The sequence below is a fragment of the Cordyceps militaris genome (genome assembly GCF_000225605.1).
Source record: "Cordyceps militaris CM01 unplaced genomic scaffold CCM_S00001, whole genome shotgun sequence".
NCBI lineage: Eukaryota > Fungi > Ascomycota > Sordariomycetes > Hypocreales > Cordycipitaceae > Cordyceps > Cordyceps militaris.
In genome coordinates, this window is record NW_006271969.1 from 891,538 (window position 1) to 917,794 (window position 26,257).

The 26,257-nt window shown below is 53.5% G+C and overlaps 10 protein-coding genes across 10 annotated transcripts; 6 read left to right on the forward strand and 4 right to left on the reverse strand.

The window, feature by feature from the left end:
* Positions 1–2,868: 2,868 nt before the first annotated feature.
* On the reverse strand, positions 2,869–3,560 carry CCM_00234 (uncharacterized protein; the record flags this gene model as incomplete). Its single annotated transcript, XM_006665394.1, has 4 exons — positions 2,869–3,121; positions 3,207–3,349; positions 3,419–3,446; positions 3,493–3,560. 4 exons carry the CDS (start codon positions 3,558–3,560, stop codon positions 2,869–2,871), a joined length of 492 nt encoding a protein of 163 aa, XP_006665457.1.
* Positions 3,561–5,232: 1,672 nt separating this feature from the next.
* CCM_00235 (oryzin precursor) lies at positions 5,233–6,890 on the forward strand (the record flags this gene model as incomplete). The annotated part of the gene is made up of 5 exons (XM_006665395.1): positions 5,233–5,265; positions 5,398–5,772; positions 5,847–6,032; positions 6,095–6,622; positions 6,699–6,890. 5 exons carry the CDS (start codon positions 5,233–5,235, stop codon positions 6,888–6,890), a joined length of 1,314 nt encoding a protein of 437 aa, XP_006665458.1.
* A 584-nt stretch (positions 6,891–7,474) lies between these two features.
* Positions 7,475–13,561, reverse strand: CCM_00236 (SH3 and Ded-cyto domain protein, putative; the record flags this gene model as incomplete). The annotated part of the gene is made up of 1 exon (XM_006665396.1): positions 7,475–13,561. The coding sequence occupies one exon, from the start codon at positions 13,559–13,561 to the stop codon at positions 7,475–7,477; it is 6,087 nt and encodes a 2,028-aa protein (XP_006665459.1).
* A 2,224-nt stretch (positions 13,562–15,785) lies between these two features.
* Positions 15,786–16,598, forward strand: CCM_00237 (acetyltransferase; the record flags this gene model as incomplete). Its single annotated transcript, XM_006665397.1, has 1 exon — positions 15,786–16,598. One exon carries the CDS (start codon positions 15,786–15,788, stop codon positions 16,596–16,598), a length of 813 nt encoding a protein of 270 aa, XP_006665460.1.
* Positions 16,599–17,135: 537 nt separating this feature from the next.
* CCM_00238 (40S ribosomal protein S5) lies at positions 17,136–18,063 on the reverse strand (the record flags this gene model as incomplete). The annotated part of the gene is made up of 3 exons (XM_006665398.1): positions 17,136–17,453; positions 17,617–17,800; positions 17,936–18,063. The coding sequence occupies 3 exons, from the start codon at positions 18,061–18,063 to the stop codon at positions 17,136–17,138; spliced, it is 630 nt and encodes a 209-aa protein (XP_006665461.1).
* Positions 18,064–18,131: 68 nt separating this feature from the next.
* On the forward strand, positions 18,132–18,838 carry CCM_00239 (40S ribosomal protein S25; the record flags this gene model as incomplete). Its single annotated transcript, XM_006665399.1, has 4 exons — positions 18,132–18,190; positions 18,261–18,390; positions 18,485–18,746; positions 18,819–18,838. The coding sequence occupies 4 exons, from the start codon at positions 18,132–18,134 to the stop codon at positions 18,836–18,838; spliced, it is 471 nt and encodes a 156-aa protein (XP_006665462.1).
* A 2,227-nt stretch (positions 18,839–21,065) lies between these two features.
* Positions 21,066–22,415, forward strand: CCM_00240 (ADP, ATP carrier protein; the record flags this gene model as incomplete). The annotated part of the gene is made up of 4 exons (XM_006665400.1): positions 21,066–21,101; positions 21,360–21,381; positions 21,476–21,552; positions 21,597–22,415. 4 exons carry the CDS (start codon positions 21,066–21,068, stop codon positions 22,413–22,415), a joined length of 954 nt encoding a protein of 317 aa, XP_006665463.1.
* A 465-nt stretch (positions 22,416–22,880) lies between these two features.
* Positions 22,881–23,357, forward strand: CCM_00241 (uncharacterized protein; the record flags this gene model as incomplete). The annotated part of the gene is made up of 2 exons (XM_006665401.1): positions 22,881–23,240; positions 23,310–23,357. 2 exons carry the CDS (start codon positions 22,881–22,883, stop codon positions 23,355–23,357), a joined length of 408 nt encoding a protein of 135 aa, XP_006665464.1.
* A 1,247-nt stretch (positions 23,358–24,604) lies between these two features.
* CCM_00242 (uncharacterized protein) lies at positions 24,605–24,811 on the reverse strand (the record flags this gene model as incomplete). Its single annotated transcript, XM_006665402.1, has 1 exon — positions 24,605–24,811. The coding sequence occupies one exon, from the start codon at positions 24,809–24,811 to the stop codon at positions 24,605–24,607; it is 207 nt and encodes a 68-aa protein (XP_006665465.1).
* Positions 24,812–25,333: 522 nt separating this feature from the next.
* Positions 25,334–26,076, forward strand: CCM_00243 (extracellular serine-rich protein; the record flags this gene model as incomplete). The annotated part of the gene is made up of 3 exons (XM_006665403.1): positions 25,334–25,382; positions 25,438–25,789; positions 25,857–26,076. The coding sequence occupies 3 exons, from the start codon at positions 25,334–25,336 to the stop codon at positions 26,074–26,076; spliced, it is 621 nt and encodes a 206-aa protein (XP_006665466.1).
* Positions 26,077–26,257: the final 181 nt, after the last annotated feature.

Sequence of the window (26,257 nt, forward strand, 5' to 3'; positions counted from 1 at the left end):
TTCTTCCTTCTCCATGTTACATTTCTTCTTTCTCTGTGTTACAACATAATTTTGATTGTGCCTATATTTCCGAGGTACGCTGCAATGCAGGGGTTGGCAGATGACTGAAATTTTTCTTCTCATTCAACTCCAAGACGGCTTAGTCTAGCCCGACTTCTCTAGATCTAGAATGTCCCCTTTAAGTGTCCAGACTTTCCCCTTCAAATGTCCAGACTTTCCCCTTCAAATGTCCAGACTTTCCCCTTCAAGCGTCCAGACTTTCAGGTCAAGATACAAGAATCGCTCCTTCAGGCTGACGAGCTGTTCCTTACGTACTGAGTTGGAATCCCAGCTCTGAGTGAAGGTAACGTCGACACCGTGCTACGTCAACATCAGTTAGCGCGCGAAACAAAGGAGCTCAGTAGATCGGACTCTCTCATCATCATACCTGGCCAAGAAGAGGAATCGGTTCTCTTCGTCCCTCTATATCGGTACTGCAGACCGTGCCTGTATCCCTCAGGTCCAGCCCCTCCATGCCTTGCTTCGGACCCCCGCGGCCAATTCGAAGGCGGTACTGCGCCATCTCCGCGCCGCATAGGAGGTACCAGACACGCTCGACCGTCCGCTTCCGCAGCTGCCAGTAGCACTTGACCGGATCGATATTCGCGGGCGCCCCGCCGTGCAGCCAGACGACGAGGTCGCGCATCAGCCCGAGCCGTGCCTCGTCGTTGCGGCCGTCGCACATGCAGAGCAGCAGGGCCGCGCCGACGATACGGTCGAGCGCTTGGTCGGTGTAGCGGCCGAGCAGCGGGTTCTCCAGGGCATCGAGAAGCAGCTTCTTCCATGTCTCCTCCGAGGTCAGGGTCGGGTGGTCTTTGAGCAGGGCGATGCACGTCTCGGGCCCGACGAGCTTGCCGAGGACGTTGTCGAATGTCTCGGCGAATTCCTTGGCTGCTGCGCCGTTCGCGCCAAAGGAGCTCCAGTAGCCATCCTTCATTTTGTGGACTTGGTGATTTACCAGAGAGGTAGAAGACTGTGTCAAAGGTCAAGTCTAGGCTTTTTTCCGGGTTGTTAGATGAGTCTCTCTATGGTCTGTTGCGGTCTTTCGTCTTCCCTTTATATACTTTTTCCAAGGTTGCACGGCCTACCATGGCGAGCCCAAGGCAGCAGCGTTGCCTACCGCAGAGTACGGTGATGAGGTGGCAGCGTTGCCTACCGCAGAGTACGGTGATGAGGTGGCAGCCTGACGGGGAAACAAGTCATGCTGAAGGTACAAGGAGTGGCAATCCTTTGAGTGTTCTATTCTGCAAGATAGCGGAGAGCTTTTGCCGTCTTACTTGTTGACTGAAATTGTTTCTTCTGTGAGGGGCTGTATCACGGAAGGATGCGACAGAGGTAGTGCAGAGCAAGGTAAAGTATGTTTCGATTTCCTATTCAGCCAAAGAGAACACCAAACACACACTGGTCATGTTAATATACACAAAGGCCGCAAAAACAGACATGAAGAGAAACACAGCCGTCCTTCAAGGCCCCCGCCCGACCAACACTTACACGCCGCCCCTTGCTAGAGATACAGTGCCTGTATCCCTCCCACAACTTCCCTGACCGCTGCTGCCGGGTTTAACCGTTGCCGGATGATGCGGAATTCTCCACCGGGCTAACTCACACACAATCACAGTCAGAACAGAGGTGTTCATCCACGGCCGGGAACCAGAAACGTACCTGTGTCAGGCGGTCCAGCGCGGCCTCGCGCTCCTCGAGGCTCATCCTCCGCAGGGTCTCGCTCGCCTCGTCAAAGGACATGGTCTCGAGGCGGCGGTCCAAGTCGCGCTGCTCGTAATTCAGCGCGACGGCTCCGCGGCGAAACTTGACGCGGACACGGCGCCGGGTCTGCCGCTCCGCCTCGCACCCGCTCAGGAGCCGCGCGAGGATGGCCTGCGCGCGCATCCGGTGCTCTTGACACGTCTTTCCGCCGCTGTCGGTGAGGCCCGCGAGGTGCCGCCGGACCTCGCGCGGCGGGCGGCCGGCGCACATCTCGAGGAGGGCCACGGCGCACACGATGCTCAGCGCCCGGGCATGGCTGTGCGCCTCTGGGCAGCGCAGCAGCCGGTGGGCGTCGCGCTCGAGCAGCGACCGCGTCTGCTGGTCGCACAGCCGCGGGTGTCGTTGCAGGAGCGCGAGGCTCCGGGCGGGCTGCCAGTAGCAGCGCACAAACCGCTGGGCGATGGCGGGCAAGGCCGATGAAGTCTTTTCCGCGGGTCTCATGTTTGGCTTGTAGAGAGGCTTCGGGTACTGCGGATTTGGTGTGTGTGTGTAGTGGGATTCTGGCAGCGCTCTCTCTACAAAGAGGGGGGAGGGGGGTGATGTGGGAGGGGAGGATGGGTGAATGGGAGACTGCCGCGGTGAAGCGGTGGTTATATACATGGCTCGAGGTTGCTCAGGATCCCGTGATGACCTCGCACAGATCTGCAACGGGAACAGAGCAAACATTTACATGGGAAAGTCGTATATGTGGTGAAACGGCAGGTCGGGAGCGGTGGTCGGTCTGCAGGCGAGCATGCAGTCGGTGCAACACCAGATAGGGCAGAGAGACGGAGCGATAACATTGCTCAAGTCAGATCTCGTGAGCAAGCGCCTGATGAATGGACATGTCACTCGCAAAGTTGCTGGAATTATGGCTTGCACTATCGTGAGATGTAGAAGAACTGTAGTGCGTTGAGGAGTGGAAAAGAAAGCGAGTCACCATTCAGTCAGCTCAACAAATCACCAAGACAATATGAAGCGCAGTACAGCCTCCAGCAGCATCCCTGCCAGTATCACAAACCGGACTATTATATCTTCCTTGGTTCTCGCAGTCTCTCCTCTTATCTTCCATATATCCCTGCTTCTTCACGTTTCGGACAGGATAAAGGACATTTCCCTCCTACATGTCCGGTCCTCCAATTTAGACAGCCCAGGTATGTGCTCGATGGACCGACTCGACGGGGCAACTGTACGGTGGTTCTCGAGCGCCTTTATATTCATCGCACCAGGGCGAAGCCAGGGGCACAGGCCTCTTTGTTCTCGCCGAGCGTCCGGTGTCACCCGGCGTATCGCGGCCTTCCTTGCGTGACGGAGGCGAATCATGGTTTCCCAGAAGCTACTGCATGGGATCCGTCAGTATCCGTACAGTGTGTTACGTTGCAGCTTCTCCTGTGTACCTCTGAGAGTCTCGAGCAGAGTCGCACCCAGGACAACGTTGGGTCAGACACAGGAGAATGTTGAGTCGCACAGAGGAGAAACTTGGGTATATGCTCAAACTTCCGCGGTGGAGTCCAATACTATTCTCGTCACTTCTCGCGTTACTGTTAGAGGGGCCGTCTTCCATATTCTGAAAGTGCCGCGGAGGTCTGTATCATACAGCCACGAACAGCAGAGTGCGCTTCCTGAGCTATCTGACTTTGACCCCCAGGTCGTGCATGTCTTGACTGGCAATGAGACACAAATGGCGAGCCATCTTCTAATCAAAGTCACTCTTCAGCATCAAGGTTGCACGCTTCACGCTCTGAGTCTGTACCGGCATCACGTCGGCGGTGAACCATCGTGATGAGCCGGGACTGCCTAGCAAATGGCACCGTTATTCCTTGACGTCCATCATAAGTACTTTGTGGAGACAAACCTGTTTATATGTTACGTTCTGTTTTGGTTTCTGGATTTTGGCGACGAGTTGGCAGCTTCAGTGGTACGGCGGACTCACAAGGAAGGCGACATCTTTGTTTCTATAGCCGCTGTGAGACTGACTAGTGTTCTCAAAGACGTCGTATACATCCCTTTTTCTAAGGAGTGCAAAACATGGTTCTACAGTTATCCTCAAGTCTCGGCCTTACTCGGATGGCCCTCTTTCCTTCCCGTCTTTGCACGCCAGCAGCTTCTGGCCGCCTCTTCTTAGGCACCCTTGTCCGTTTATGCCTGCATCGCGATCTTTTATCAAGACCAATGCTCTCAGTATTCCCCTTGTTTCAATATTTCCCAACGAAAAAAACACACAAAATGCGATTAGGTTGGCCATTTCCTGAAGCCTTGTCATGACTACCTCTCAACGTTGCAGCAACATCTACAGACAGGACAGGGTAACCAACAACCTGCATGTGCGTCTTCAAACGGTCTCTTGACAATCATGGGCGGTGTAAAGGTAGATTTCTTTTTCTGCCCGTCTTGTCGACATGCCACTCCTCGTGCTTTTTTGCGCCCAAGGGCTATAAGTGGTGCAGCCTGACTCAATCACCTGCATCACACGAGCGGTTTTCTTGGTCCTTGATGCGTCCAGCCTAATTAATAAAAGAGAACAACAAAACGCATTTGAAAAATACGCCACACTATTTTCCGTCCCTTTCAATGACAGTCAAGGTTATCCCTGCCTGTTTTATGCATATTGTTCCTCCAGTGAGGCCACCAGCCCTCCTCAGATAAGCATACTAGTACAGGTTGTTTATCTCCGTCATTATGCCTTGCACCATCATGCCGGCCCATCATCCACGGTTGAGATTGACCAAAAATGAGTCTCCATGACAAAATTTGTTTGACTCGTCGAGGGGACCGCCTCATGGCCCGATTTGGCAGGTGACAGATTCACACCAGCCTTGGCGCCGTACAGTCCCATCGACCAACTGTTTCAGAAAAGACTGGCACTTTGCCTTGCAAGTCACCGGTATTATCCGCTGGCTAATAGGCAAGTCGCTTCCGTCATGGCCTTGGTTGTCTGAAGCGTGAGCACTCACTTGTCGGAAGATACTGTGAGTATGGATGGCAACTCTGCGTCTTCGGAACATGGCGACGTGCCCTCGGTTCTTATATTCGGGTCACGATTACTTCACAGTTTCTCTTCTGGGTCCAGTGTGCAAGTGTCGTAGAACCTTGCGAGATCCCGACCCCCCGGCAAGGACCAACAACCAGCCACGATACCATGCATCCCGTCCATCCGCCGGATAAACACACCCGAGTGGCGGCAGATTGCGCAGGATCATCGACAGGTCCACTGCATCTCGGGTTAGCAAGTTGCCATTCAACGTTTCATCGCATATATACAACAAAAGTGCGGGTAACACTGGGGTAGTAAAGTCCCCAGGTGTCAACACACGCCGAATACGTCAGTAGTCACAATCTACGAGAGCCAAGAGTCGACACGAACCGTCCATGGTCGACTTGTCGTTGCGTTTTACAGCCTCGAGTCAGCACAAACAAGCACCGTCCCGTAATCTCAAATGTCCCACCACAATGCCGGGCCATCAAGTTGGTCTTGCACGACGAGTGAGTTTGTAGCGTCATCTTCACCCAACCCAAATGGCCCCATCGTAACCATGCTTCCCTTGAGCCATGTTGAAGCCATCAAGATAAATACTCGAGCTTTCGCCCCCTCGTTCCAAACCTTTCATCATCCAGCATCCCATCGCCACTCGTTCGCCGCCATCCAGCAACCCTCCTCAGCACCTCCTCGCTCTTTGCCCTCGTCCTTCGTTTCTATACACCACCCGCTCTTTTACCCCCGTCCTTCGTTTTACTACAGACCATCATGCGTCTTTCCGTCCTCGTCTCTCTTCTCCCGCTCCCATCCTGGCCGCCCGGGGCGACACCAAGGACATCGTCGCCGACAAGTACATTGTCAAGTTCAAGGAGGGAAGTGCGCTAGCGGACGTTGAGGAGGCGTTCAAGATGCTCGACGACGAGCCGGCCAACGTATACTCGGACGGCGTCTTTACCGGTTTCGCCGGTATGATGAAGGAGACCAACCTCGAGGCCATCCGACAGCACCCAGAGGTGAAGTCTTGTCCCTTGTGCCAGCAGCAAATAGTAGTCAATTCCCCACCGTCTAACACACGCGCCCATTCCAGGTCGAGTACATTGAGCCGGTCTCAATGATGACGACCCAGGGCTTCGTCTCCCAGGGCGGCGCTCCCTGGGGCCTTTCCCGTCTCTCCAGCCGCTGGGCCGGCAGCGACTCGTACGTCTTTGACGACGCCGCCGGCGAGGGCACCTGCAGCTACATCATCGATAGCGGCATCGACGCCCAGCACCCTGTACGTCCTGCTCGTCATTTTTTCCCCGCCCTTCCACTCACACAGACTGACGCCCCCTTCAGGAGTTTGAAGGCCGCGCCACCTTTCTCGGCCACTTCGGCCCCGGCCCCCACCACGACGACTGCGGACACGGCACTCACGTCGCCGGCACCCTCGGTAGCCGCACCTACGGCGTCGCCAAGCGCACCCGCCTCTACGGCATCAAGGCCCTCGGCTTCATCCCAGAGATCAAGAAGTGCGCCGGCGACACGTCCGACATCATCAAGGCGGTCAATGCCGTCGCCCACGACGCGCCCGGCCGCGACTGCCCCAAGGGCGTCATTGTCAACATGAGCCTCGGCGGCGGCTACTCCCAGGCCCTCAACGACGCCGTCGACAACCTCTCGGCCCGTGGCATCTTTGTCGCCGCCGCCTCGGGCAACACCAACACTGACGCCCGTGGCGATTCCCCGGCCTCGGCGAGTCGCGCCTGTGTCGTCGGCGCTACGGACCGCTGGGACCGCCGCTTCGAAATGTCCAACTTTGGTCCCAACATTGACATCAACGCCCCCGGTGTCGATATTCTCTCGACCATGCCCAACGGCCAGGTGGTAAGATACCTTCCAAGCCTCTTCGTCTTTGCCCTGCAGCAGATCGATGTGAAACTAACGCGTGCGGTACACCTAGGGAACCATGACCGGCACTTCAATGGCCTCTCCCCACATCGCTGGTCTCGCCGCCTACCTCGCCGCGAAGGATGGCCTCTCCGGATTCGGTCTCTGCCAAGCTATCCAGCAGATGGCTACCCCCAATGCGATTGTTGACCAGGTCTGGGGCACCAGGAACCTGCTTGCCTTCAACGGCGCCTCCCAGTGGTAGCTCCATCTTTGATAGATGGAGTTCCGCGCTTGGAACTGACGTGTGATGTTTGAAACAAAACACGGCTCGAGTATTTAGATCTTCTGTGTATATATCTTTTGTGTGTGTGTGCGTGCTGGTTATGTACATACGTCAATCTTTGTTTTTCCGCTGTTGATGGCCGTGGGTACAAACCCGCAACTTTCTACGGTCGACGCAAGGCACAGTATATACTGCATGAGTTACATCATATATTCTTCTTGGATATAGTAAGAAATTGACGATTGCAAAATGCATACAGAGAAAGAATTGGGAGTCAAGCCCATGTGCCTAACACGAAATTGCTTGTGACAAACCAGCATGACAGTGGTATCCAGAACACCTAGCCGCAAAGAGGCAGAAAAATAAATTACTTACAGTTGAGAAAATGGAAAAAAAAAGACAACTAGAAAAGAAAACGAGGACGACGCTCTGTACTGTGATATATCGGCTGTGCTGAAAAAAATGGAAGATCCGGCGAATGCAAAACGAGCTCGCTAGTAGGCTGAAGGAAAGTAATGCGAGATAGTGCTGAAATGCTATAGAGAAGCATCGCCTGTTTGTGTTTATTCTTCGTCAACGCTGCCCATGACTGCACTGTTCTTGTTTTTGATGCCCAATTTGAGCAGACTGAATCTTTTTCGCACGCTGTTGCCCCGCTTCATCAAGCCAGACTCTTTTGCTGGCGTGTCATTGTCATCCTGCGACTGGCGTCTATCGGTGCTCGTCGAACTACCTCGTCGCTCCCCGTTGGTCGCTTCGCTTGACTGTGATCGAAAGATGGCCTGTCGCATTCCGTTTTCTTTACTCAGGCTTCGCCTGTGGACATGGCTCCTCGGTGATTCACTGATGCCGTTCAGGTCGGGTTGCGGGTCGATGCTGCTCTTCTTACCGCCGAGGAAGCTCAAGCGCGTACCTCGTGGCTGTTGCAGAGACACACGGCGAACCACGGAAGCTTCCTCTAGTTTTGCGCCGCCATTCGGGGAAATAACAGTCTGCCACCTAGGGCTCTGCTCAATCGAGGGTGACGTGCCTCGAAAAATAGTCGACGGCGTGGATATCAATTCTTTGACAGGCGGCGGGGGGGCAAAAGTGAGAATTTCGGGAGCAAACGTGTTCTCAAAGTGCCGAGCCAATTCGTCGTACCTGTTGGCAGCAAAAGGGTCCGACTTGGTTCGGCCAAATAGTGACAAGCACTTCTTGAGCATCATGGCGTGGTCAATAAGAGCTGTCTTGATAGCTCCGTTGCTGGGGCTGAGCTCTTCTTCCTCCTCGTCCTCCTCATCATCCTCCTCATCCTCGTTGTCGCTTTTTGGTTCGGGGAGTAGTTTGCGATAGCAAGATACGCTTTGATCAGAGTTGGGATTCACTGAAACTGCTACAGCGTCCAAAAGGAGCTGCATGTTCTGTTCCTCGCCTTCCGAGATGCGCCGCTCCAAAGCAGCCATTTCCTGCGTCTTGCGCACAATGCGCTCCAAAGCCGTCTCATGCGCCGACAATTCAAGTTCGTTGACGTCAATAATCTCACTCCGGCGGAGAATTGTCGGAAAGGGCTCCGCAGAGGTGAAAAGCAGCTTCTGGGAGTAGTGTTCGTGAACAGGTCCAGACGTACTACGCTTGGCCGTAATAGAAAACACTTGCGGGTGGGAGGAGAGCAAGAAATCGCGAATAACCTGAGGGATGCGAGTCCGCTGGTAAATCGGGTGCGTCAGATCGCGGTGTGGCGTCACTACAGAAATGACCAAGAACTGTCCTTCGACTTCGTCGCCATCCTCCGCCGTGATAATTTTCGCCGACGGATACTGCTCCTGCATCCTGTCCGTGAACGCTGCAGCGCGCTCGCCGGGAGGGCCTTCGTAGATATATTGCTTGTCGCGAAGGGTGGTTGCGAAGCCAAGACCACGATAAATCACCTTGAAATATTTGGGAACAAGCCTGTCGCTCTTCGAGATGGTTTCGTAAATAGAAGCAATGGCACGCTCAGCTCGTGCGAGCTTGGCAAAGTCGTAAATATTGGTCTCGTATTGCGCCTGGAGTTCCTTATAAGCTGTCAATGCATTGCTCCAAGACTCGCCTTCTTCGAAGTGCTTGATCATGTCAAAGTATATCCTTTCTTTGCGCTCAAAGTGTGTCTGGGCCGGGTACTCTGGATCAGCCATTGCGCCAGTTTCTCGATTTGGATCCCACTCATAGAGCTCGGCGTGCAATCGCAGTGCTAGACCAGCCTCAGCATGGTTGCGTGATTCGGCCTGCAGGCTGGCCAACTGGTGAACGTATCGCACGAAGATCTCCTCCTTCTGCATATCTCGAAGGAACTCCATGAGTCGAAGCCGATTGATAATGTCCGACGCTCCGCTTCCGTTATCCCCGCTGTGAACGGCAACAAGAAGATCCAGAAACTCATCCAATGTTGCAGTAAGATCCTGGAGTGCCTCCGTCAACGGCTCGTCGGTATCGCCTGAAAGAGCCACAAATCTCTCCATTAGTTCTCCGAGGAAAAGCTTTTGCAAAACGCTCTCTGTCAAAGGCTTGGTTTTGAAGTAAATGTCGAGACAGTCGACCATCTCCGTTTGGATGACTGAGAGATCCTCGCTCAAAGTCCACTCGCTGACTATCATTGTTTGCAAGACTTCGACAGCCATTCTTCTCAGGCCTTCATGCACACTCAAACACAACTCCACAATTGGTCCTACTAGGCCAGGGACATACTGGACTTGATAACCACCCATCTTAGCCAGTCCGTATCTCGTGCGTTCTTCGTTGCTTGCGTCCCATCCAATGGCCTCCCACGTTCTACGTAGAAGGGCAGCGCCATCCTCACGCACATCGCCGGCAATTTTCCAGACAGCTCGTCTCTTTTGCTCAGGAAACGTTTCCAGGGCAAGCGAAGGGCTTCCAACGAGTTGAAGTAGCGTCTCGAAGAACAGTCTCCACAGGTCGGTGTTGAAAGTTTCGGCATCATCAGGATGAGGTAGGAAGGATTCCAAGAGAATCGTGGCCAAGTACTGAAGTGTGCGCATGGCGGACTTGTGATGATAAATGTGTACACTCAGCCAGCCTTCCGGGAATGCCTCTCCCTTCAAAATGCTTATCTGTACCTGGAGGACATTCTCCAACATTGTCTGAATGTTGCTGTCTGCCAATTCCAACTGCATCCCGACTGGCGAACTCGAGATTGCTGACAGAATGGCGGACAGTTCAGCCAAAGCTTCGTCAAATTCGACAATGTGTACAGTAGTTTTGGTCGGAAACGGGTAGGATGAAGGGAATAGCAGCGACAGCTTCTTTCGTGCCGGTGGGGGGGAAGCGAGAATCGACAGATAGGAGTCAATAGCTCTAGGTGCGTGGTCTGGAATTTCAGGACCAATGTAGTCGAGTTGGTTGGCAAGAATAGAACAGCATAGTCGAATTTGGTTTTTCCACTGGTCGGTCATGTCCGGGCAGTGACCCCAATGAGGACTTATCCAGCGAACAGTGTTGGCACTCAGAGCGGATCTCTGGTCAGGGTGGCTGAAAATATCCAATTTAGAGTAGTTGATGATGAGAACAAGTTTGTACAGTGTCAGCTTGCCTTTGACATCAGTGCAGGAGTCCATGAAGTCGATGGCAATATGCAGAATGTCTTCAGCTGTAAGCATATCCGTGAGCTCAGGTAGCCATGTATGAAAGTGCTGCACAACTAGAGTCTGGCTACCAACCAAAACAGGGGCCGGGTTTCGCATCATTTCCTCGAGAGCTTTGAAGATCGACTTGAGTTGTTTCGTGAAACCCTGTGCCGAAGTCTTGATACCGATTCCTGCCTCCTTGGCGCGTTGCTGGCTGCGCGCTTGTGTGATGAACTTGAGGATGTGCCTGACAATCTTGAAAGTAGATCTCAGCTTGCGAGCAGTCTCGGTTTCTGTCGGGTGCTGAAGCAGACGTGTAAGAGCACGAACAAGACAAGAAGCCGCGAAGGGATAATTGAACTGCATTTCGGCGTATTGGTCAACCAGAGGAACCAGATTAAATCGTCTGTCGTGAACAATGCCCAGCACTCTGACCAGAGCCGTGAAAACAAGGTCCTCGTACTCATTGTTACCAGAGTGCTCAACCAAAATGCCGAATAAGCCGTCGAGGACGTCGCCAAGCAGCTTCACAATCTCGATTTCGGGCACAAAATTGATTTGGCGCAGCACAGCGGCAAGATCCTCTTGGGCTAGGTCTTTCCACTTCAAAAGTCCGAGAATTACGCGGTCTTGCGAGAATCGCGTGCTGCACAGGAATGTCTCTATGAGAAGCAAGGCAAGCGGCCCAGTCACTTCGACTGAGCGTTCATCCCGGCCCCTTGGTGCCCAAACAGTGGAAAGATAGCCACCCTTGCCCGTCGGTCCCGCTTGCGCTGTCGAGGTATGCTCATCTATCTTATAGAGTAGCAGCCCGTGTGGACCATCACGAATGAACGCTTCCCGGTCCCAGAGAGGTATGTGTGCGACGGCAAACGGGGGGCTTGGCATGTCGCTCACAAACATGACAACATGGGCACTGGCAACATCGTCTGATGGTAACGATAAGCGCAGAGTTTGGTTCCACGCCTCTCCGCGCTCAGTAGCGACGGATTTGAAAGTAGTCAAGCCATTGCTATTGGACGAGGGGAATATGCAGTTTTCAATCTTTTTTCCGGATCGATGTCGAACCTCTAGCGTGACCTGCAAATTAGAGGCCTGCATTCCCGGCGACATACCGGTAGCGCTTCCCCCGTATCTAGAGAGGAGATTTTGCTTCGCAAGGGCCGCGGCATTGACAGTCAAGTAGATGTCAGATCTGGGTCGCGTTGGTGCACCAGAGAAACCAATTCTGCTGGTTTTCGACACCCCAGACAGAATTGTCGGCGTCGCTTTGATGAGAGCATCCGGGTCTGGGTGATCAAAGGCCTTGAGCGAGACTTGAAGTCGCTCGCCACGTCTCGCTCTCTCGAACGATTCTGAGGAGTTGCCCATAATTTCTCGAATCAAGGGATTCCACTCTTCACCCATTTCCTTATCCGTCATGGGTCTTTTGGAAGGCGCCCAGATGCTGATAACATGTTCAATGTCTTCATCTTGCTTCATAATAGCATTCAGTTTCATAACACCAACGCCAACCGTGCGCTGGGCCGTCTGAGCCTCGTCAGTTGCCATGCTAGCTTGCGATCCGGCAGTACTTGGTGGGCCATGATCATCCCGACTCGCTGTGCGATTGGAGTAAGGCCGATCTCCTTGGTGCTCATTGACAGCATCCATTTTGTTGACCGCAGAGCCTCGCGAGAAGGTAGATCTCGTGGACTTGGCAGCCCACATGAAGCTTCTCCTCGAGCCCTTGCCACCGCCAACCGGTAGTGACTTGGTATGTTCTCGGGTGTAGTAGTTGTCGCCTACACTGCCTGATCTGGTCTGGGGCGACGTCATTTCGATTCTTTGAGGAGATAGGACCTTGACAACAAGATAGAGATCTGATTCGGGGGCAGAGACATCGCCGATATCAACACTGGACAGATCGGTGAATAGCGTTCGGGTAGCACCGTCCTGCATAAGACTACCCATAGTGCGACCTGCAGGAACGTCGATACTGAAAGCCTCTGAGAGATTGATTGGCTTGTCATGGTGCGGCTTGCTAGCGAGGTAGGCAACAAGGCAGGTTTCTTCTGTAGAGGTGCCAGCAAAGCCTTTAATGTCGAGAAGCAGGTGGTGTAAGCTAGCTAGTTCGATTGTTGGCTTTGGGGGTTCATCAAGAACACTCATGGTAGACTGCAGCTCTGTGAGAGCTACGGCAGAATCCTCGCCAGTCAAGATGCGGCCGCGAGCTCCAGGGTCGCGCACAATGACTTCGCCGCCGCAAAGCTTATTAACTTGGACCAAATCCCATACCGTCTTTTCTCGAAGAGTCTCGTACTCTCGCGCGGTGAGGACATTGTATAGAAACTGCTGACGGTGCAAATTGAGTTTGGTGATGAGTTGGGAGAGCTTGTCTAGCTTGGCGTACTCTCTGGAGAGGAGAAGTTGGTGAAGATTCTTGGAATGCCATTCGCGCAGGCAGGAAGATATTTCGTCTATTAAGGGTTCGGATGCGGATGTGGGTGTTTCGTCGCCGATTTTGAGCATTGGTACTGGCGCTGGAGGGCGTGGCATTCTTGGATCACGCTTGACATGCACTGATAGCTTCGAATTTGTGCCGTAGGGAAGTTCTTGCAAAGGTGCTCGACGTTTGCGTGTGGACCTTGTCTTGAATTGTTTGTCGGTGTTTTCGACATCACTTTCGAGTCCACCCTTGGCCGAATCCTCGGACGCGTTCTCGTCTTGACGCGGGTCATTGTGGTGAGGTTGGGCATCTTGGTCATCTCGGTTGGATTCATGGTCTCCGTCTTCGGATTCGCCAAGCATCTCTCGAATTTCGACGCAGCTTCGAGGAAAGATGCCGCTAAAGACTCTGGCCTCGAGGGTCTGGCCCTGGACAGAGGTGAGACCTGCGAGCAGACTGGGAGGGGCAACGAGATAGCCTCTCAACCAGTTGCCGTCGGCAGTCTCTTCAATAATGTAGAGCTCATCGCCAATTTCGAGGGGGAGGTCGGCAGGTCGTTCGGCGGTGAAGGGAAAAGTTGCCACGGCAAAGGCGATGCGCGGAAGTGGGTGCCAAGGCATGGCAAATGGGTTGGCGGCGAGTGTATCGACAAGGCGACAACTCTGATAGGGGCGACTTGGACTCAATTGCCGTGCACGAGGTTCGTGGAGGGTTTGGCCTGAAAGCCTATATCAAGCTGGCCGGCCGGCGGAGTCTGAGGTTGCTAGTGGCCAGGGAGCAACGCCAGCACCAACATGAAGCTCCGATGGCTAACTAAGTGTCAGAAGTCGGTGTACGTTGAAGTGAGAATGAGCTTGAGACCAGGATCGAGGGGAAAAAAGAAGCTGCTCGGAAGCATTCAAGGGCTGGAAGAAAACGTGGTGAGCAAAAAGTCCATGGGGTTGGGGGGTCTTGCGCACACCCCTGAGCGAAGAGTAGGAAATGGGTGAAGCTACCTAAGAGGTAGGTAGTGTGTACTAAGTAATTTGTAGTACCATGTGGTTCGTGGTGGTGGTGCGGCTGTTAGCGGTACCGGGGCACGCTAACTATTAGGTACCTTAGTTAATAAAAGCAAACTGAGTGCCTGCATACTATGGACCTAGGTACGAATTAGTGACGGCAAAGACCCGGTTCCGACCTTCTTTATTACCCGAAAGAAGCAGAAGGACATGTATGTATCAATCGATGTCTCGGCGCGATGTGGAAAGGACAAAAATCCCCGACTTGTGCTGCAGAAACCATTCTTGATTTGCTGCGGGACATGGACAAGGAGCGATGGTATAAAATCATATCTGGGTGCTGTGTCTCTAATACTAAGGTAGCCTCACATGATAAAATAAAGAAATAAAAATCAGTTCGCCAAGCACACATTGCAACCAGGCAGTGCATTGCCACTGCGAACCCAACCATCGCAAATATTGTGTACTACTCTGAAAAGATAACCGGCAAATCGCATCCTGTTAGAGCACAGCGTTTTTTTTTTCTTTGAGGTGCACGGAGTCGCTAGCTCATGAGTTAGCCCATCGGGTTCCACACGGGGGGGTATCTGGGACCAACCGCACCATTTATTACAGGGGATATAAGTGAGTGAGGAATGAGTGAGAGTGAGAGCGGCCGCAAAGATGCCCAATTGCCTTATGTACCAGGCCGGTACTTATTAATAGACGCATCGGGGGCACCAATGCCGTTCAATAGTTGGGAGGCGCCAGATGATATCATCAATATCTCCCAGATCCCTAGATCCCTAGAAACCTGCGTCGACCGCGAGACAGTAGGCAGTTAGTTGATAAGTTTGTCGATTTCGTCGCAAAGGGAAAAAGACCCGTTTATGCTAGAGTTAAAAGGGTACTTGTGCCCCCTGGCATTGCCTGGTACCGTCCTCTCCCGCAACTGCCGTTGTGCCGCCCGCCAGTGACCTTGGCACGGGGCGCGCTTCACGTACCTTATCCGGTCCGTGCAGTCTTTAGCCGCATGCCATCCAATCTCCAGAGGTGCTGGAACATACATTTATTCATCGCATGATACTGCATTGATGCTAGGATGGCGAGGGCCCAATACTTGGTGTTGGAGAAGGACAAAAATCTCAGATATTGGGCTGTAGAGCATGTATCGTAAGGTTGCCGAGGTGCCTGTCTGGGCGCGCCGCTGAATCACTGCAGCCCTCACATCTGAACCACCCCCTCAATCTCAAACCCTCTGTTGCAGCAATCACCTACATATCAAAACTACCCTACCCATGCCTTGCATCACCACACCCGCTGTTTTCTCCTGCAAGTGCGCACTGTTGGCTGCCAATTGAAATGGCGAGATTTCTGCCCCCTCATTGACAGACGGCACGACTGCCGCTGCGCTCTCGCTCGCCGTCTTGTTTAGGGTAGCCGCCCAACCAAGTAGGGGACAGGCGAAAATAAACCAGTCCTCCCTCCCTGTTGGCAGGTTGATCTGACAGACACCCATTTCAATAACTAGAGCTAATTTATGATATTCGCTCTGCAAGACGCCCGCGAGTCTCACCGCCTCCCGCTGCAAACAGAACAAGTGGTCGCCGGTGCCAACTGGCCGCGCCCGTTGCACTTCGCTTGGCGGGTCCCTGACTCAACGTCATCTCAAGACACTCATTGCTCTTCTAGTCACAACCGCACCACCTTTACCTCATAACCCCGCCCGCCGCCGCCATTATTTCCATTTGTATGGCCCTTCAGAGCTGTTCCCGTAGTCACTTTGCAAGGCTGCCTTGAACCGCAACTACTCCACGCCTTCCACAACACCATTCTACATCAAACTGCAGACAAGGTCAACGGTACCATGGGAACGCCATTCATCTCGCTCGTCGAGCCTAGCAAGCTCGAGGGCTTCAAGGTGGGTTCTCCGCGCAAAGACCAACCCGCCTCCATCCCATCCACCTTTCTCGACGCCATGGAGGTGCGCGAGGACGTCTTTGTCGAGGAGCAGAGCGTACCCGTCGAGAACGAGTTCGACATCGACGACTCGCGCTCCTGCCACTGGGTTGCCTACGCCAGCGTCCATACCACCCAGGAGCCCGAGGTCCGCGACGAGACGGGCGCCGTCGTCCAGCCGCGCAAGAGCTCGACGCGCAGCACCCCCATTGGCACCGTCCGCCTCGTGCCCTTTCCTCACGACCCTCATCCAGTCAACGGCGGCCGGTACTGGAACAACATCCTCGAGGGCGAGGCCGCCGCCGCCACGCCGTCCGGCCAGCCACGCATCTTCAGAGCCGATCGTCCCACCACGTACCACGACGGCCGCGAGTCCTACGTCAAGCTCGGCCGCCTCGCCGTCCAAAAAGACTTTCGCGGCAACAAGATTGCTGGCCTTCTGGTCAGCACCGTCCTGCAGTGGCTCAAGGAGAACCCCGCGTACTTTGACCCCAGCATCACCGAGCTCGGCCTCGAGCAAATGGGCGCTAGGCGAGAAACCGAAATCCCATCATGGGCGGGACTGGTCTGCGTCCATGCACAGAAGCGTGTCCAGCCCTTCTGGGAGCGTTGCGGATTTAAGCTTGACGAAGGTATGGGCTCCTGGTGGGAGGAGGGCATAGTTCACGTTGGAATGTTCCAGCGTCTGTCCATCAACGAAAAGAAGCTGCGGATATACTGATACAGGATTGACGCGACCCAAGTTTTATAGAGCATATGATTTGACATGACATGAATGAATGCACATACACGACTCTGTTAGAGTTTGCCATCTCCTTTATACCCAGCCATATGATAGAACAACGTTCATGTTACACTCCATTCTATAATACCTCTTGCTTTGCTATATGGCAGACGTGCTCCTCAAACTACCTGGATTTCCACAGAACGAATAGTAATGAGTGTCGAGTTCCTTCCAATAAAAGAAGCTGCAAAGTTGCATCACCTGGCATGTAAACCTGTATCCTATCGGGACAAATCGTGCACGGGCAGTGCGCATGCAGCAGATGCAACTCTCAGTATGAATCGACAAACGGCGTGACATTTCATTCGGTGAACGGGCTTCTTCAGAGCCCAGTTTTATTGAGCTAAAGACATTTCAATAACAATCCATAGCCGCGTTCCCTGACCCGAAACGCAAAAATGCAATTCTGTAATATGCCAGAACCACGCCAAAGCCGCACTCCATCCAACCGTAAATCCATTTTTGTGAAACCTTCTATCGGTTGCTCTTGGCCACACGCTCTAGCTCATCCTTCTTCTTGATAGCGTACGAGTTGCTGCTGCCCTTGGCGGCGTTGATCAGCTCCTCAGCGAGGCACTCGGCAATGGACTTGACGTTGCGGAAGGCGGCCTCGCGGGCACCGGTGGTGAGGAGGGCGATGGCCTGGTTGACTCTGCGGAGGGGAGAGACATCGACGGCTTGGCGACGGACGGTACCGGCGGACCCAATTCGGGTCGAGTCTTCGCGGGGACCGCAGTTGACAATGGCGTCAACGGCGACCTGGATGGGGTTCTGGTCGGTCATGAGGTGGATCTAAAATGCAAAGTCCCTGGTTAGCTAGTCGTCCAATTGACCTGCCCTTCGCGGCCATTCGAGGTTCAATCCGGTGTGCGCAGCATATCCGTCTCTTCGTATGGTGGCTGCGATTTTTTTCTTCGTGTGAAGCTGGCCTTGGCATGGGGCAGTCGTCACTCACAATCTCGAAAGCGTGGTCGACAATGCGAACAGCCATGAGCTTTTTGCCGTTGTTACGGCCGTGCATCATCAGAGAGTTGGTGAGACGCTCAATGATGGGGCAGCTGGCCTTGCGGAAGCGCTTGGCGGCATACTTGCCGGCGGAGTGCGTGACATAGACGGGCTTGCTCAGGTAGATGTAATCACTATAGGATTCAATTCGTCAGAATACTCGTTCCAATTTCGGTTTCGCGGCGAAAAGCGAGGAGGAATTCGTCGGCGTCGGCTCTCGTCTCCTTCTCCTCGCCCTGCGCACAAAACAGTGCAAGACATAAACATACGTCAACGAGATGTCGCGAACCTCAACATCGTAGTCCCACTTGTTGAACAACTTAACGTTGCCAACCTCCTTGGCGACGTCCTTGGGGAGGACGCTGGGGAGAACGTCGATATCACCGCCCTCAGACATTTTGAATATAGCAGTCGGTGGTTCCGTGGATGGCGGGGGACTGCGGTTAGTATGCTCGGTTTGTCGTGATGGGATTTTTCATAAAGTTGGAGGTCTGGCTCGGTAGCGGAGGGTTTGGCAAATTTCGGTGGGTGCTCTGCGGGCCAATCAAGTTCGGCGAAAATTTGGGTGCGTACCCTACACGCCACCATTGTTAGGGCACGCCTGCCCTGCCGCTCTCCGGTGGTGCGGAGACCCATCGCCAAAGTGCTAGTCGACTTCGCAACTTTGGCGAAAATCCGTGTTCCTCCACACTCCGTCAACGTCAAATCACATCACATCAAAATGGTACGCCCTCACCCGCCTACGACGACGATTTACTCGCGATCACGACCTGAATACCCAAGAGATAAAAAACTAACCGTCGAATTTCATGTTGTAGGCGCCTGCTGCTGGAGCTAAGAAGCAAAAGAAGAAGTGGTCTAAGGGCAAGGTCAAGGACAAGGCCCAGCACGCCGTCCTTCTCGACAAGACCACCGCCGAGAAGCTCTACAAGGATGTCCAGTCCTACCGCCTGGTCACCGTTGCTGTTCTCGTGGACCGTATGAAGATCAACGGCTCCCTGGCCCGCCAGTGCATTACCGACCTGGAGGAGAAGGGCTTGATCAAGCCTGTTATCACACACAGCAAGATGAAGATCTACAGTATGCGACTACCCTCCAATTGTGCCGTTTTATCCCGAACGATGAGGGCGCAATGCTAACAGTTTTTGACAGCCCGCGCCATTGTCGCATAAGCGAATTTCGATCGAGGTGTTTTCTGGAAGTTTGGCGTCATTATGGCCTGAATGATATATGGCCGAGGGATGGGGAAAAGATACAAGGCAAAAACAGCCTGGTTGGGACGCTTTTCACACTCGGTTAAGCATACCTAGAAACCGAAATTGCATGAGCAAACGGCAACGGAATGAAATAAAAAAAACCTCTTGATGACAATGGCTACCGGAACTATCCACTGTGACTACTCGGAGTACTGACGAGCGATTCTAGTAGGCCTTGCTTGACATGCTGGTCGATGGAGCAGGCTGGGGTTCGACTTTATTTGACTTCTTGAGCAGCGTCGCGATTTGCGTCCACTCAACTGTGCGAGTGGTGCCCATTCCGACAACAAATCGGAAGCGACCGCAATTTATGAGCCGTGATCTATCCAATTCCCACATGCGATTGACTACAAGGAGGCGCTTCATCCTCCGCATAGGGACATGACAAGAACAGCCAAAGCATATCTGTGACGTCACGTGACAAGGCACGGGACTGGGGCCGGAAGCCGAAAGCCGTAAAGTTAACTACCATGGTGGGCAGCTGGGATTATCGGTCGTTTGAATAACTAAGGGACCAGAGTATGTTGGTGACATGTAATTACTTCAGCCTGACTGGTGAGGCTGTACGGTAGAAGGCAAGCTGGCAAGATCTTCCATGTAGCTGAGAATTAGGCCATTCACATGTCATACATGAACAATAAACAAAGCTACCCTTTAAATATGCGCCTCTGCGTTTGTTCCAAGAAGTTTGCCTCATTGGCGCACGTTCTGCGCGGCTGCCCTCAATGTCACTGCATCGTGCGGCACAACTATTCGAACACAGCTCGGTGGGCGGTTGGCTAGCCGGGATTTCGGTGGGATTGAAACAAACAGCCAGATGCGATACGGAGTAATACTCTGTACGGCGTATGAAGTTAGCTACGTGGCAATTGGCCGGATGTAACGACGGACACTTCGTTTTAAATACCGCGCCACTTCCTTACCAATACGTTTCCTACGGGCAACTCAGTGAAGCAAGACATTGATGCCCTTGCGCTTTCTGGAATTCTGCTAGCGGCTTTCCCGGGTGAAAGGCTGCAGGGGATAGCGCAAGACAGGGGCCGGATACCTGGCTCGGCGCAGCCGCTGTTTGGTGGGCCCGGGCAAAAAAAAAAACGATGGTAACTACCTCAAGTTAGGTAGGTAGGCGATTGAGCTGGGCAGGTATGTACCTATATGGAGCCTCTTGTACCTCCGATGTGTCGGAAAAGAAAAACGGTGAAAATGCAACATAACGCCTTACAAAATTTCAATCAAGTAACTTCAATGAGTGGGTTGCTCAAGGATGGTGAGGAGCTGTTGGCACGGAAATGGAAGTGAGAGATATTACGGTGGCTTTGCGGGTACGCGATCTACTTATCGCAGCCGTCTCAGAAACATCCAGGGACAATGGTTGTACAATGTCTCTTGAATGCAAACGCGAGATCTTTCTAGTTAGGTCAGCACTGACCGAGGCTTACCCTTGGCTTACCTGTGTGTCAGCTATGGCCACATACCTACCTAGGTAGGTAGCTAGTTACACAGATGTTCTTGTACAGATATACCAGTAAGGATAGTAGGAGAGGCTGGCGGGTAGTTATATCTCGTACGTAGGTACGGATACGTAGTGAAACGACCGGCCGAGGGCCACACTATCGTGGCCAAAACAGGGACTGTCCATGGAAGCGTTTCTCGATTCAGTGACATGTCAGTACGGCAGCGCCGGGGCCTGATGATAGACCCAAGATGCGAGGTAGCAAGGCTAGAGTCAGTTGGCTGCAGGTACCTTGAGGCGTGCCGGCCAGCCAAAAGGAACATCGGGGCGAACCGGTAACTCTAGCCCAAGGGGAAGGTGTGCGCTCTGTCACAGGATGCGAGAGGTTGTTGGCCTCAGACCTCCTTCTGGCCTCAGGCGCAAACTCCACTGTTGCCATGGAAAAGGTGCCTGGGCAGCGCTCATGGCTGGCTCTAGCGTGGCCGGAAAGACTCGCTCTAAGAAAACTTGTCCGTTTGGCTGGACCCGCAGCAATTTTTTTTCGCTCCCCCCCAACCCTGCCACCCAGCGCGAACAGATTTATTTCGCTCGGTTTCCCCAGACACTCTTCTCTTCCTTCCTTCTCCATCCCCAACTCTCCCCTCAGTCTTTTCTTGTTTTTTTCGGGAAAGCACCTAAACAACCGCCATCATGTCTCAAGAAAAGCCTAAGGTCCTGGGCATGCCCGTAAGTACAATACCTTTCGCCGGGTCGCCAGAAATGCCGCGTTCTGCCGTCGGAACAAAGGGGGAAGCTGGCCATTGAAGCTGTAACAATCTTGGGGGCCAATTGAACCGCGATGCATCGCCAATGCCCCTGATGAATTACTGTGCCTTTGCTGTCCCGATTCCTTCGATTCACACGAGAGGCGTAACGCGACAAAATTTTCATGGCTTTCGGCTACACGCTCGGATACCCCTGGACACATGCTAACTCCTTTCGCAGCCCTTCGTTGCCGACTTCCTGAGTACGTTTTATCCGCTCTCAATCGTTGCTCGACACTAGCCATCATTCGAAGCAAAATACACCGTCTCCTGAATGTGGTACTAATTTTTATCCAGTGGGCGGTGTTTCCGCTGCCGTCTCGAAGACTGCTGCTGCTCCCATCGAGCGTGTCAAGCTTCTGATCCAGAACCAGGTTTGTCGCATCCACCAGCAACGCGATTCTAGTGTCGCTAACAGTTCAAACAGGATGAGATGATCAAGTCTGGCCGTCTCGACCGCCGCTACACCGGTATCGCTGAGTGCTTCCGCCGTACCGCTGCCGATGAGGGTGTTCTCGCCCTGTGGCGCGGTAACACTGCCAACGTCATCCGTTACTTCCCTACCCAGGCCCTGAACTTCGCTTTCCGCGACAAGTTCAAGAAGATGTTCGGCTTCAAGAAGGAGCGTGACGGTTACGCCTGGTGGATGGCCGGCAACCTCGCCTCTGGTGGTGCCGCTGGTGCCACCTCTATGCTGTTCGTCTACTCCCTTGACTACGCCCGTACCCGTCTGGCCAACGATGCCAAGAACGCCTCCAAGGGTGGCGAGCGCCAGTTCAACGGCCTCGTTGACGTCTACCGCAAGACTCTCGCCTCTGACGGTATTGCCGGTCTCTACCGTGGCTTCATGCCCTCCGTCGCTGGTATCATCGTCTACCGTGGTCTCTACTTCGGCATGTACGACTCCCTGAAGCCCGTTCTTCTCACTGGTAACCTCGCCGACAACTTCCTTGCCTCTTTCCTCCTCGGTTGGGGTGTCACCACCGGTGCCGGTATCGCTGCCTACCCTCTTGACACCATCCGTCGTCGCATGATGATGACCTCCGGTGAGGCCGTCAAGTACAAGAACTCCTTCGACGCTGCCCGCCAGATTATTGCTGCCAACGGTGTCAAGTCCCTCTTCAACGGTGCTGGTGCCAACATTCTCCGTGGTGTCGCCGGTGCTGGTGTCTTGTCCATCTACGACAAGCTCCAGGTCCTCATGTTCGGCAAGGCCTTCTCTGGCGGCTCCGGCTAAATGCCATGCTCCCCATCACCACTGTATAGACACTGCTTTTAGTTCGGAAAGGATTACTCCGGGGATTTAAAAATGGAGAGATTGAAAGTTTGACGGTGAGGGAAGTTGGGGTAGATACCCTGACACTCTGTCATGTGCAACAGCTGATGCGCTGATGAGATTGGCATTGGCATGGCGCATTTCTCTTTTATGGCTCTGCCGAAGACTCTCTAGTCGCTGTAATTTATACACCTACGCAATTTCCCTTGTTGTTAGATTACCCGAACTTTGGTTCTTAATACTGCTCTTTTTTCTCTGCGAATCGCATCTCGCTGCTGTGCTCTGTCATGAAATATTTGTAGAGGACTGACCATCAGTTGGATGACTAACTGGGCCTCTCCACCAGCACACGGTATGAGGCGCGTCTCTAGCAGCGTTCCCTCTTCTTTCCTGTATTATTCCAGCCGAAGCAACAAGAACAACAACATGCCACCGAAGCAAGCCAGTGGCAGCCGCAGCCGCACCCAGGCCGGTAGTAGCAGGCAAGCGGCGGAGGAGCGGAGCGACGCCAGCGCCTCGAGCGACCCGTTTGACTCAGGCGATGATGACTCGCCTCCCCGGCGCCGTCCCCATGCAGACAAGAGCGCCGCCGCCGCCGCCGGAGACTCGACCGCCGACAAGTCCATCCCCAAGGACCTGCTCACGCGCATCCTGCACGACCTGTTTGAAAAGGACGCCACGCGGGTCTCGCGCGACGCCAACGCCGCCGTGGGCAAGTACGTCGACGTCTTTGTGCGTGAAGCGATTGCGCGCTCGGCAGTGGAGAAGCGATCCGGGTTTCTCGAGGTATGTATTTTTTTTTCTCCCTCCCCGATGGCGGGGACGTCTGGTGACTGACGTGCGTTGTGCGAGTAGGTGGAGGATCTGGAAAAGATTGCGCCACAGCTCTTGCTGGACCTCTGAGGCGGCGTTTGAACAAGATTGCTATCAAGTCACCATGGATGATGAACACTTTGCGATATGATGGGTGCCATGATGCAAACCTTTAAGCGCTCTCATCTCACCACTAGGCGAAAGAGGCCGGCCCGGCATAGAAACTGACTTACTCGAGGTCCTTGTGCATCGAGCCACCATCTCAACATTCCACAAAGAACGCATAGGCCTCGGTATATCCCCGCGAAGAGTGGAGGCCATGAATCTGGTCAATCGAGCGAGACTTCCGAGCACCGACCACTTGATTGCAAGAATCTGTCACGCTCTGACGAGAAAGGGTTCGGACATCTCGTCGGGAGCTTGTCCTGGGAGACGATCTCCATCACTGTACCCCATAGCTTTGCTTCCAAATGCGCGGACGCATAACAGCGTCGACTGTAAGAGAAAACGGCTATAATATGGGCATGCGACGGCACAGAATGTGTTGCCAACGCTGGCTGTTGTGTTCATATTATAACCAGCACGCAGTAATTTACCACTGGTCAGTTGGTTGCAGAAAGGTACTTGCTTTGAATAGAAAACTACCGAAAACATCTATTGCGTGGCTTCAGCATTTGTACTTGTGGTTAAGCAACCGTGTGGTGCTCGGCTGGTCGCCCAACACCACACCACGTGTGCATGCCTGTCATCAGACGACAAGTAGCCAATCAAAGTATCGGCCGCTACTTGGCGATTTTTAGAGTCTCAGCGGATTAATTAGAGTACCGCCACGCAGAATAGCCGTTAGCGGCGGTGTGTCCCGTCGGCGGTCCTTGAACCGGTCTGGGCAAGCACGGAGCTGTGGGGCCGGGTCTGAAACGGGCCCTGTCTCGTCGGCGTCGTAGAATGGCAAAGGTGCGGCGCATCCAGTGCCAGAATTATGCAGGCCAGAGGCGCAGCCCAGTCAGATGACAGGTGTTCTTTCCAAAAAATATTGCAGAAATATTTTTAAACGGCGCACTCGCTGTCGTGAGTGCGCTGTACGAGCTGCTCCGGGTTGCTCTTTCTAGAGGTTGCCACCGGACCAACACACCACGTCCATAAGAAAAAAAACCGACCATACTAGACTGTAGGAATTCTTCGAGGATAGCTCTGTTGCGCCAAGGGATACTTCAATTTAAAAACACATTCGGTTCAAAATGATGACGAGTTGTAAATTGGAGGACACAACTCGCCACGTTTGAGCAGCACCCCTCTGACAAGACCTCTAACACCGCCAACCCCGGAACGCAAGCTTCCTACACCGACGATGGACGAACCAGAACCACCCACCCGGTTTCGAGTGTCCAGGTAGCCCGTTTTGGAAATACCGATCCAGAGCTAAAGACTGCCAAGCTGGCTGAGACGGCAACTTCGCCCTCCTCCCCTCCCCCCCCACGCCCCTTCAGCCAGTAGCGAATGTCAGATGTAGACCGGAGGGTCGCAACTCGGAAGACGGCATCCATTGCATTACTTGCATTGCTGGCTGGTTTCCCAGGCGCCTGAGAGTGAGTGCACGCGGCGAGAAACAATGAGATGCGTAGGTGCCAAGGGGACAAGATGCGGTGGCTGATCACTCCTGTTTCGCCTAACAACATCTTTTTTTGCCCGGTATGACCGGTTGTTAATCTAGTTCGTTACAGCTCGCTGCTTTGCCTGTCAGGCTCCCTCTGCATTTACTCCCCCCTGCTGTTTCTGAAAATTTCCATTTATCTTAGCCATCCTCCTCTTCTCTCTTCCTCTTTCTTTCTCTTCCCTTGTTTCATTATTTCTCTCTATTCTTCTCAGCACATTCTCTCTTTCAGTTTCTTGCAGAGGCTAGTTCCTTTGTTGTGCGGTATTCTGTTCTTGCGCTGTTGGTTACTTACTTCCTTCGCCTTTTTCACTCGTCCGATTGTCTCTCACTTGCCTGGCAGCTCTGGCAGCTCTGCCCACCGTCCGGTCTCTACGTCGCATCACATAATACCACAACACATCCCACAATCACAATGAAGTTCACTCTCGCTTCCGTGGCGGCCCTGATTGGCGCTGCTCAAGGTAGGCGTTACAGCAAGCCTGACGACACGTCATGTTCTAACAGAAGCACGCGCAGCCATCAACGTCCAGGTCGTCTCTGTTGGTCGCAACCCAGTCAACAACGTCACCGGCCTCAAGTTCTGGCCCGAGAAGATCAAGGCTGAGCCCGGTTCCATGGTTCAGTTCCAGTTCCTCGCCGGCAACCACACCCTTACGCAGTCCGATTTCGACCACCCGTGCAAGCCCATCAAGGAGGTCAACCCCAGCGCCCTGGGCATCTTCTCAGCATACATGCCCGTCGCCGCCAGCGCAGCCAAGAAGGAGATTCCAGTCTTTACTGTCATGGTCAATGACACTAAGCCCATGTGGTTCTTCTGCAGCCAAGGTCCCCATTGCGAAAAGGGCATGGCCATGGTGATCAACGAGAAGTAAGTCTTGTTTTTCCTCTAAGCAGTCCGCAAATTTGCAAAGTGCTGACCCGAAACTCCCCTGCAGCACCAGCGCCAACGCTTCTCGGTCTATTGAGGAATACAAGAAGCTTGCGGCTGAGGCTGCTCCGGGCGGCTCGACAGAGGGCGCCACTCCCTCGGCTGAGTCTGCTGGCACAACCCCCGTCGGTGCCGCTTCAGGTTCACCCTCAACGGGCGGCGCATCCGTTGCCAGCGTATCTAGCTCGATGCTACTTGCTCTCGGTGCTGTTTTCTTGCTGTTGTAGAGAAGGAAATGACATGTTTAATAGTATCGTGTATATGAATAGGGTAATGATATCAAGCGCAGGCCACAGGGACGGGATTTGTTTATGTTTGAGAGTTTCTGTGTAATACAGAACCGTCAGTTTGCATACATTTGTTTTATTATGGACAGTGTCGAACAGCATCAAGGGTATAGAGTAGAAT